At 38.3% G+C, this 11,463-nt stretch overlaps 3 protein-coding genes across 5 annotated transcripts; 2 read left to right on the top strand and 1 right to left on the bottom strand.

Annotated features, from left to right (window-relative positions):
- Positions 1-298: 298 nt before the first annotated feature.
- Positions 299-7,658, bottom strand: LOC115634159 (ubiquitin-conjugating enzyme E2 L3). Of its 3 annotated transcripts, XR_003996414.1 has the most exons (3): positions 7,575-7,658; positions 6,803-7,489; positions 299-429 (listed from the first exon to the last, which is right to left on the bottom strand). XR_003996414.1 is itself a non-coding variant. In XM_030531739.1 (2 exons), the coding sequence occupies exon 2, from the start codon at positions 7,449-7,451 to the stop codon at positions 6,903-6,905; it is 549 nt and encodes a 182-aa protein (XP_030387599.1). In that variant the 5' UTR covers positions 7,452-7,489; positions 7,575-7,658; the 3' UTR covers positions 6,551-6,902. The 3 variants fall into 3 exon arrangements, 2 of the variants coding, with proteins under 2 accessions (XP_030387599.1, XP_030387600.1); XM_030531739.1 differs by lacking the exon at positions 299-429 and having other exon boundaries at positions 6,551-7,489; XM_030531740.1 differs by lacking the exon at positions 299-429 and having other exon boundaries at positions 6,551-7,416; positions 7,509-7,618.
- Positions 4,443-6,611, top strand: LOC115634158 (cap-specific mRNA (nucleoside-2'-O-)-methyltransferase 2). The gene is made up of 2 exons (XM_030531738.1): positions 4,443-4,883; positions 4,941-6,611. The coding sequence occupies exons 1-2, from the start codon at positions 4,443-4,445 to the stop codon at positions 6,561-6,563; spliced, it is 2,064 nt and encodes a 687-aa protein (XP_030387598.1). The 3' UTR covers positions 6,564-6,611.
- A 432-nt stretch (positions 7,659-8,090) lies between the features above and the next one.
- Positions 8,091-10,810, top strand: LOC115634157 (ribosome biogenesis protein BOP1 homolog). Its single transcript, XM_030531737.1, has 5 exons — positions 8,091-8,228; positions 8,283-9,627; positions 9,693-10,180; positions 10,241-10,536; positions 10,607-10,810. Exons 1-5 carry the CDS (start codon positions 8,130-8,132, stop codon positions 10,758-10,760), a joined length of 2,382 nt encoding a protein of 793 aa, XP_030387597.1. The 5' UTR covers positions 8,091-8,129; the 3' UTR covers positions 10,761-10,810.
- Positions 10,811-11,463: the final 653 nt, after the last annotated feature.

Genomic DNA, 11,463 nt, shown 5'->3' on the forward strand with positions numbered 1-11,463 from the left:
ATGGCATGTTTTAATTTCCAACTAGTTAAATCCGCAATCAAATAGATGAAAAACAACATCGAACATGTTTTGCTGGAATAGAAGTATTATTGTTGTTGTTGGCTTTGCGGTAACAGATCCATAGCCGGTACTGGCTGCTTCCTTCAGGTTTTACAATAAGCCCTTTGTTTTATTATTAAGCTCTAACAAATAAAAGCCTGAATTTAATTTATACATTCTTACAAGTACAAATATAACACCAACTAAACAGCAATGGAAGACATTCCACTTAATGTATGCAATTTCTTAACTGCACAAATAATGCACTAACAGGCCGACCTTCTATGACTTCTGCCTTGAGGATCCATGTATGTGATTTGTAAATCCTCGAGTAATCCTGTTTATTAATATAAAGAGTTTGTGCCCAGGTATTCCATACTCTGAAAGAAACTAAAAGTAGTATTATTATTGAAGAAATCCTATACATAAGAATTTCTAAAATATGGTCCTGGAAATGATAAAATATCCAATTTGCTTCACATTCTTGCTGATTGTTCTGCTGAACCAACTGACTAGATGCAGCATAGCGCGGTTAAATCGCTATCAAACGTCAGCTATGCCGACATCTTGCCAATTCACCAACAGATACGCGCCAAATCCATATACTATAACACCACTAACAGACATCACTGAAATATAAAACCCGAAGGTACAAAGGGTTTTCCATCAGAATTAATAACACTTTGTCATAGTTTAAAATTTGTTATTGTAAAATAGCATTGTCCAATACACTTTTATCAATGAATTTCTTGTTATTTGAAAACCACTTAACAAGTTTTTTGTGCTTGTGAACAAACAACAAGAAGCAAGGCAAAGGCAATTGTAATCCGTCAGCGATGAAGACTAATTGGCAACTGATTTTGAAGCCGACTGGCGAGCTCAGCACCACACCTCGGACAACTAAAAAATTAACAAACGCGAGCCAAAAGCGACGACAATTGAAGAAGTTTCAATTATTTGTGGCGCGGCTGTGCATATACATATGTATGTACTAGGTGTAGTGTGTGTACGGAGTGTGTGTGTGTGTCAATGCGTGTGTGAATGCTTTTACTATATGGATACAATAACAATGGATAGTTGCACCACTCACACTAGTGAGACATTTAAATAAAAACGCATAACAACATTTTTTAAAACGGTTTCAAAACCCGTTGCTAGCACAGCACAGCTCAGCACTGCACATAGGTACACATACATATCTACATATTTATATACATGTATGCAAAGTGGGGGTGCCATTGCATGTGTTAGTTGACACACACACACACACACAAGCACACGCAGTCGCGCATAAATGGAGAGAGGAGGCTTTGGTAGCCACCGGCAGGTAGCTGACGTCGTTTCATACGCCGCTTAAACGTTTTTAGCGCAATGGCGCCTGCTCGGAATATTAATGAACTCCCTTTTAGGAAAAATATGAAAAATAAAATTAGTCGCCGGCAAAAGTCGACAGTCCCTACTATCCATACGCTGCAATGAAATTTCTCATTGAGTTAGAAATAACTACCTGCAGTGGAAAGGCACGCATGCGCGGACTCATGGTACTTCCGCTTAAACCCAGTCATTTGAAAAGTAGCCACAGGTCATAGCGTCTTATCCGCAGCTTTCAAGAGTTCATGTACTTTCTTCTATTCTCTGTGGGTACAACTTAGCCTTTTCTTTATTACAGCCCTCAGCTAAATTCTATCGCGGGCATTACATTACAGATATTTATGAGTGATTATAAAAAACAGTCACGTGCCGGCTTCCACATATTTGTATGTACGAGTAAATGCTTGTTCTTTCATTCGCTTGTCTGCGTTATATACAAATCGAGAATGTTACAAAGACTGATCAGAGAAGACGATGACAACGACGAATACAACGAACTGCCAATCTTTTGACGGGCCTAAACAGAAGTTCACCAGATTTTGTTTCTATATATGTATGTACATACATAAGTACACTCTATATGTGTATGTATGTATGTATATGTATCAGTATAGAAACAATGCAATTGAATCCTCCTGTTTGCTTTGAAAAGTCATAACTTGAATGATATTATTAATGTGTAGCCGCCGCACGTTTTGATTGTTATAAAGACGACAGAGAACGCAAGCACGGATAAAATGATCAAATTCGACAAAAGCGCAGAATTCGAATTCCGATGGTCGAGTCATGAATTAATGCTTTAAGAAGCAGACTATTGCGAGCATGATTGGTTTAGCTATGTACATAAATATGTATGTACACGTGAAGAAAATCCTCCAGTCCGTCCCAATGCCCATTTCTCCACAACCATTTCCGCTTAAGCTTGTTGTCACCAGATTTCAGTTAATTGTCAAATTAATATGCAGAACAACATTCAACAATTGTGGGTACATTTTTTTCATGATACTTATTTTAATATGAATTTCTATTCACTTTATTGTTTCCCAAATATGTACATAGTGTACGCTTTCTACGCACCCCCAAAGCTTGAAACTTCAGTATCATAGACCAAATGATATTAATTTTAATAAACCATTTTGTATTTTCATCACACAAGCACCCATTTGTACGTATTGTCGGGAAATGTGCCTAACTGTTGGATTCTTACTTTGGCGGCGAGGAAGTCGATAAATATATACTATGGCTGGGGGTAGGTGAGGTGCGGGAACTGTGCTTATACATATGAATGTACAATTGATTAATTATCAATAAGCTATGAAATAGGACAGTATAAAATTCTTCTAAAATCGATATTGCTTTATTTTGTTGCATTTAATGCAGCAATACAATATTTTGCGAATATTTTTATTCGCATTTAGAATGTTCATTCAATGTATTATATCCAAACTAGCTTAGAATGAATTTATGCCCCTTTTATGGTATATATGTAAGTATGTACATATCTCCATTATACAATTGGCAACAATAAAACTATATATTTGTCGAAAGACTATTCATAGAAGACAACTACATTTGTATATGCAATTCTAATATTATTATGAGCTTTATAAAATTAGTTGATAGCTTAGATTTATCTAAAAAAATTCAATATCCGATAGAAATAAATATGTTATGTTCAATTTGAAAAAAGAAGCAGTCATCAGCAACAAACATCATTAAGGACTGCGGCTTTGACGTGAAAACAAACGAAAAGTCATATAACTATACTTTTTACATAATTTAGAAATTTGTGCACTTTTGTTGCTCAGCTAAAATCATTATTCGCAGGCCCGTAATTTTCAACATTATAAATTATGATGACTAACAGCAGAACTTTGAAATTTGGTCGAACTTTTTTTTACAAAAACTTAATTTTTCTAACAAAAACAATTTAAAAATCGCGTTCAGTTTTGTTTTTTAACTGTAAATATGCGTACATTAACGAACGAATCAGCCGCTTCATTTAATTTGGTCATTCACTGAGGTATCGACCAATCCCTAAAAAATTTTCTTATTATTTCTAGCAATATGTTCATATTCGTGACCATGAAAACAGCTTTTAAATATTTCATTTGGAGTTAGCTTGCATGCTCATGAAGATAATTTCTTTTTTTCAGCACACTACAAGCTTCTAGATTAGCACCTGGAAGTAGAACAGAACAATGGATGCACCCAAAGTATTCCCAAAAGTATCTCAATTATTAGCTTCACCACCATTATGTCGACGTTTTCAGGATTTATTATCAGTTGCTTCTAGTCCGATTAAATGTCTGTTATAAGGGTGCTTTTAACAGTTAAATGAAAACTTGATTTTTGTTGCGTAATCTAATCATTTTTTTAATGTTAAAATTAGAATACAAGTTGTTAAAACTAAATAAAATAAGAATTATGAAGGGACTTTGTTGTTCTTTTGTTATTATACCAAGTTACTTTAGTTTTAGATTAGCTTCTGTGGATAATAAAGGTGTGTTTGCAGGATATTGTGTAGCGAGTCCTGAATCGATCATATTCAAGTACATTAAAAGCTGGAAGAAATTCTTCAGCATAATCGCTGAATTCTGAATTCAAAATTTCAATACATTTCATTAAATTCATTCGTTTTTTCTTGTAAATAAAACCAAATGCTTACTTAGTTTATAGATTGAATGCCTACTTATTTAGATACTATAAATATATACTATAATACGAGTACACTTATAATTAATTAATGATAATTAATTACAATAAAAATTCAGCTTTTTAAAAAATATAATATCACTCAACTCCCAAAGAGCTGTTATAAATTTACTGTTAAATATAATAATAATCAAATTGAAGGTGATTTTAAAAGTGCATTGGTAAAATGACTCCGTATGGGTGCACATTTTAAAATATGGCAGCCGCCGATATCTGCTTGTTAACGACTAGTCGATAACAAAGAGTTGCCAACTGCCCATCAGCTGACGATTATTATCATCGGCAGCGCTTAAAATTGTTTGGTTGTTAATTGGAAAATGCGTCCAAAACTTAGTTTGAGAGATGAGTTGGAACAACTCTTTGAGAAGAAGTTCCTGTATCAGAAGCCCAGTGAAGGAGTTGCTTGGCATCTTCCGGAAAAGGGGCAGTCGATTTTCAGTGAATTCTACCAGTTCGGAGATTTACAAAGACTCAAGGAAAATTTAAATGCAGTGAAAAGCAAACTAAACGACTATGGCACGCATGAGTGGAGCACACACACTAATAAGCGTGATCCTTCGGGTGAGGTGGTGTGGCGTCTTAAAAACGAAACCAAGGCAGAGTTTGTGACTGTGGCATGGTGCAAGTTCTTTGAGTGCCTGAATAGATTCCCGCTGATTGGGAAGTCGGTAGTGAATACGTTGCACCTCTGCGAAGCACCTGGGGCATTCATAGCGGCTCTGAACCACTACATGCACACAACGTACAAAGCAGAGGAGGTGATTAGAAATTATAATTCAAAGTATATTAGCATTGGTAAAGTGGTTTTATTTCAGATAAAGTGGAATTGGCGTTCCACAACCCTAAATCCGTATTATGAAGGAAACGCATTGAATGAGATGGTAACTGATGATCGCTTCATGTTTCACACGCTGGATTACTGGATCTTCCATGAGGACTTCACTGGTAATCTCATTAATGTTGCCAACATTGACAATATGTCAAAACGTTGCATCGACGAGTTCCCCGATGGCGTACATTTAATAACAGCTGATGGTTCAATTGATTGTGCCGCACGACCGGACGCTCAGGAAGAGATTGTGGCCCGACTATTCACGGCCGAAATTCTTACGGCTCTCAGTACACTCGGTGCCGGCGGCAACTTCGTCATCAAAATGTTTACTCTATTTGAGGCTTGCAGCGTATCTTTGTTATATATGCTTAACTGTATCTTCAATGAGGTACATATCTATAAGCCGGCGACGTCAAAGCGTGGAAACTCTGAGGTCTACGTGATTTGTTTGAATTATCTAAAAGACTCGGCTGGACTAACGCATCTGCTGCAAGATATGCGTGCCAAGCTAAATGATCCCAACAATCCGATGGTAATGCCGCTATTCACCAAATCTCAAATACCCAAAGATTTTCTGCTGCAGCACGAAATCTGCTGCCGCCTGTTTATGAACCTTCAGTGTGATGCCATTGAGAAAAGCATCTATGCCTACGAGTCCAATGATAAGCAGTATTTCCGGCACATACATCAGCTACGAAGCCTGGTCTCGGCCATGTATTACAATCGCTATCATGTGCGATCCCTAGCGGATGATCTGTGCATTGTAAGAAAAGAGGAAACGAACAAAGCGCTTGGTTTTTGGATGCCAGTCTATGGTGGTTCGTATACGGAGCGACAAAGTCTTAAGCATGGTGATCTCTTAAAGCAAATTTATTGTCTGCGGAGAGAGTTAAATCAAGTAGAGAAATGTACAAACGGTGCTACTATTTGTACATGTGTAGAAAAGCGTCAGGAACTGCTGAAAGTGCACTTAACTAAAAGCACGCCAATTTCAAAGCTGCAGAGCAGTCTCTTTGTAACTGAGCCACTACTGTTGCTACGCTTCAGAATACTGGAAACACTTGATATTGACCCCATTTGGCAGACGGCACCAAAATGTGAATTGGGAAACAAAAAAGAAATTAGTTATCAACCGCTCAATGATGATGAACCATACTACAAAACTCAGCAGCGTTTTTTTCTGGCTCTCCTTGAGTCCTTGCTGGACCTTAAGCCGGAAAAACTGGTCTTCCAGAACCTAGTCTTCCTGACACACTACGCTGTCTCCTTACTGCTGTTCCTCACAAATGAAATATATGAAAGCACCGAATTTGATAACAACAGTCACACAATTACGCTTACAGGACTGATTCAAAATAAATTGAAACAGATGCATCAATTAATGCAGTTGATGAGTGATGAAAATGCACACAGTATTTTGAACATCAAGGAGCTGCACAAGAACCAATTCAGTAGTGTGCTGCTGCAGTACAACAACGGCGTACTTCTGGCTTGCTATCGTCGACTGCTGGGTGAAGATTCCTTAACTGTGGCCGTAAATTTGAACTCTACACCCCTTACTCAACAGGTACCGGATAATATGAAAGAGACTGCTGTTTTAACATAACGAACATGTATTTTCGCATAAAATTACACTTCTAAATTTTAAAAACTATTTTGCCTGCCTTTGTGTTCCATCTTGTTATTCCTCTCTACGAAAGATCCGCATTTTTGTTTATTATTCTAGGTAAAACATGAATGCGAAAAAGCGACTACTACAATTTAAATCGTTGGAACATTTGATATAATTTTCATCTATGCAAAAATGTTATTTCGTGCCTGGCTGTATTCGAAGTTTTTTCTTACCGGTCTCGCCAATCATCTATAGTTAATTTTAAGTTCAATTTGGTTTTGTCGTCATCCGGCTGCGTTTACTGTGGCTTGGCGCTTCGCCATCGCCACTAGACTAATCGGCAGGACGCTTTTCGCTATGTTTCCTGGTGTAGTCCTCAGCGTTCTTGATGAACTTCTTCTTGTCCTTAAGAAACTCTTCGGCAAGTTCGGCGCGCAATGGGTGCTCGGGTTCGGGCTCGTTAATAAGTCCTATCAGCGCCTGAACCACCTGCTCTGTGCGTGTCGCCGGCTTCCAGTTTTCAGTGCTGATTATTGGCAAGCAAACCTCACCTCTCTGGTCAATGTTTGGATGATAAATTTTTGTTTTAAAGCTAATTTTCGGTGGCTTAAATGGATATTCAGCCGGGAAATTGATTTCAATGCGAAAGGCTCCCTTATTATAGGGTGGGTTGTCGGGAACAATGAGACCTGTCCAGCGCAGTAGGTTATCATCGTCCGCTTTGATATCGCGGAAGGATTTAATGCTGCTCTCCTGCAAATCGCTAAGTTCCTTGCGAAGTCGACGCGGCGCAGTCATTGTGTGTATGTATTTGTTGTTAGTGTGTGTACGCAAATTGAAGTATCGTCTGAAGGTGAGTAATGGTAATGTAATTAATAGCATTGTGATTCTGTTGAGTTATGGCCCTTGTGTGGGTTGGGCTGTGGGTAATTGGCTTACTTAGTTTTTAAGGCGTATACTTTTCAGAAAAGCATGCAGATGATGAAATCTCTGCAAAATACGAACCAATTACAGGAATTCCAGCTTCAGACTTTTTATTGTTGACTAGGGTTGCACAGCTCAAAGAGTACAAACTTATTTTTCGATAATTTTGCTATTTCGATATACATTGACTGTTATTTACTGCCGTGTGAGTGTAACTTCATTCTGCTTTGTTATTTTGTCATTCTAAATCGTACACTATAATATATAGATTCGGCATAGATTCGTTCACTTAAACATTAAGTAGTATTAGTGGTATTCAAGATTTAAATTTTTCTCATAATTTAATTTAATATAAGTCAAATTGATTTATTGTCAAAACGTGTTCGTTATGGTATTATAGTTTTTATGTACTTTTGGAAATGATCATTCCATCAATTGATTCAGATTTTAAGTAAATCGCTTGAACTAATATCGATAATAATATTGCCCGTTAAGAATTTTTGCTTAGGCTTTTCAAAAAACATCGCTCATCTCTATCGGGCTCTACTATCGAATGGCTCGATATTTTTCTATCGAGTTTGCCGTTCGCAACACGTGCGTCGCTCGTTTTGTTTTTTGCCATCAATTTCGACGAAGATGACTAAAAAACTAACAAGAAAACGTAACGTTAAAGAAACGGAGGCTTCCAAAGATGTAGCGCAGGTTTCTGAAACGTCCGATAATGAGGGAAACCAGGTAAGCTCGGTTGATCAATCGCTAGGCCTGCTTAAATATTTTCGTATTTAAAAGGACTTGCTGCAACCCATTAAAGACAACAGTGAAGGTGAAGATACAACCGATGATGAAGGTATAGACCAGGAGTATCATTCAGATAGCAGCAGCAATCTTGAATTTGAGAGCGATGAAGACGGAAATTATTTGGCGAAAAACGATGACAGTGGGGATGAGGACGAAGTGAATGATAGCGATGAGGAATCCGGTGAAAGTGATCAGTCCAGCGAAAATGAGCATGACCTAAAAGAAGTTCCCAAGCCAATAAAGTCCACTAATAATGCAGAAACCGAGGATAAGCCAACAACCAGCAGGACAGTTCAGGTGGTTCAAAAGCCAAAAAAAACTAAAGGTAAAGTGGCCCAACCGGGTGGCGTGAAAGACGAGTACGAAGATTCTGATACATCCGACGAAGAGGACATACGTAATACTGTTGGCAATATACCGATGCATTGGTACGACGAATACAAACACATTGGCTATGATTGGGATGCCAAAAAAATTATTAAACCGCCAAAAAGCGATCAAATCGATGACTTTTTGCGTAAAATAGAGGATCCTAATTTTTGGCGCACTGTCAAAGATCCTCAGACTGGACAGGAAGTGCTGCTGACTGACGCCGATATTGCACTAATTAAACGGGTAAATTCAGCTCGCATACCAAACCCTGAGCACAACGAATATGAGCCTTGGATTGATTGGTTCACATCTGAAGTAGAGAAAATGCCTATCAAAAATGTGCCAGATCACAAACGCTCGTTCCTGCCTTCGGTTTCGGAGAAAAAAAAGGTTTCCCGCATGGTTCACGCCCTTAAAATGGGTTGGATGAAAACGATGGAAGAGGTTGAACGTGAAAAGCAAGAAAAGCGTGGACCCAAGTTTTATATGCTTTGGGAGACGGACACAAGTCGGGATCAAATGCGTCGCATACACGATCCTGTTTCAGCTCCAAAACGAGATTTGCCCGGACATGCCGAGTCCTACAATCCTCCGCCAGAGTATTTGTTTGACGAGAAGGAGACCAAGGAATGGCTGAAGCTTAAGGACGAGCCGCACAAACGAAAGCTTCACTTTATGCCACAGAAGTTCAAATCCTTGCGTGAGGTTCCCGCCTATTCGCGTTACATGCGGGAACGCTTCTTACGCTGCCTTGACTTGTATTTATGCCCACGCGCTAAACGCGTCAAGCTAAACATCGATGCTGAATATCTCATACCAAAATTGCCTTCACCACGCGACTTGCAGCCATTCCCAACAGTTGAAAGTCTCGTTTACCGTGGACACACAGATCTAGTGCGATCGGTTAGTGTAGAGCCTAAAGGCGAATACTTGGTTTCCGGCTCCGACGACAAAACGGTTAAAAGTAAGTGCCAAAAGGTAATCTTACCATTTTCTATTATCGTGCTAATGTATTGAAATGCCTTACAGTTTGGGAAATTGCAACAGGTCGTTGCATACGCACAATTGAAACTGATGACGTGGTGCGATGTGTTGCCTGGTGTCCCAATGCCAAGCTCTCTATTATTGCGGTAGCCACTGGATATCGTCTTTTGCTGGTTAATCCAAAGGTGGGCGATAAAGTTCTTATAAAAAAAACCGATGACTTGCTAGCGGAAGCACCTCCATCGGATGTAATCGAAAATGAGCGCATCAAAGCTGCAGTGCAATGGTCGAATGCGGAGGGAGCCGAACAGGAGAAGGGCGTGCGTGTGATAATCACACACTTCAAGCCTATACGTCAAGTGACTTGGCACGGACGCGGCGATTACTTAGCCACCGTAATGCCTGAGGGTGCCAATCGGTCGGCACTTATACATCAGCTTTCCAAACGACGTTCGCAAATACCATTCTCGAAGAGCAAGGGTCTTATCCAGTGCGTGCTGTTCCATCCGATCAAACCTTGTTTCTTTGTAGCGGTCTGTATTCTACGTACATTTTGCATTACATCGAATTTATGCAATACATTATCTCCACAGACGCAGCACAACATACGCATCTACGATCTGGTCAAACAAGAACTAATCAAGAAACTGCTAACCAATTCGAAGTGGATATCGGGAATGTCCATACATCCTAAAGGCGATAACCTTCTTGTCTCCACCTACGACAAGAAAATGCTTTGGTTCGACTTGGATCTGTCTACGAAACCGTACCAGACCATGCGACTACATCGCAACGCTGTGAGGAGTGTAGCCTTCCATTTACGTTATCCACTCTTTGCCTCTGGCAGTGATGATCAAGCTGTGATTGTCTCACATGGCATGGTCTACAAGTAAGCTGTCTAAAAATAATATAAATCCTATATTTATAACATGCTTAATATAAATTATATCGCATTTCAGTGACTTGCTGCAGAATCCGTTGATTGTGCCGCTTAAGAAGTTGCAGACCCACGAAAAACGCGAAGAGTTTGGGGTCTTAGATGTGACCTGGCATCCAGTACAGCCCTGGGTGTTTTCAACGGGGGCCGACACTACAATCAGATTATATACCTGAAGTGAAATTTATATAAATTATATAAAACAATATTTACTTTCAATGGAAAACGCGTATCTGTATGAATTGCTCTAGTAAAGTATGCATTAGTGAATTTCTATAATTCGGTGAAGTCATTGGGATAGTTTTCAAGCTTCTAGCTTGTACTTACATACATTTTCTAACTCACTACAGAGTTGTTTTTAGTTTTTATGTAAAATGTTAGCATTTATGTTTTCAAAAATTAAAAAACTTCCTATTACTTTTTTGTCAATATTTCTGATCAATTAAATGTTTTTGAAAAATTTTCCTGAAGACTTAAGGCAGAGAGGGTTGCTTTTGTCTTGTTTAACGTGAAAATAATAAATAATTTAGTCATGTTCTCATTTTCAAATGCATAATTTGATACAAATTTGTATATTTTTCTTGGATCTAATATTTCACTCAGTAATTTAATCTTTTTTTGAATAATCTAATTGATAAATGGATTTTGATTTCGTGTTCATTTAAACGTAAATTAAATGATTAACATGCAAACATTATATCCTTTGTTTGTATGTATCATTTGACGAATTATGAGAAAACTCCCCAGAAAACGTGTATTTTAATATGTAAGATTCAACAAATAATTACTAGGTGTAGTGCTTAAATAAACAATTGTATTTGTAAAAAATATATTCAACCGTTATATGTACGTTTGGAATTATTTGATTATGTGCGCCTC

Source organism: Scaptodrosophila lebanonensis, unplaced genomic scaffold (assembly GCF_003285725.1).
Source record: "Scaptodrosophila lebanonensis strain 11010-0011.00,11010-0021.00 unplaced genomic scaffold, SlebRS2 tig00000001-arrow-pilon, whole genome shotgun sequence".
NCBI lineage: Eukaryota > Metazoa > Arthropoda > Insecta > Diptera > Drosophilidae > Scaptodrosophila > Scaptodrosophila lebanonensis.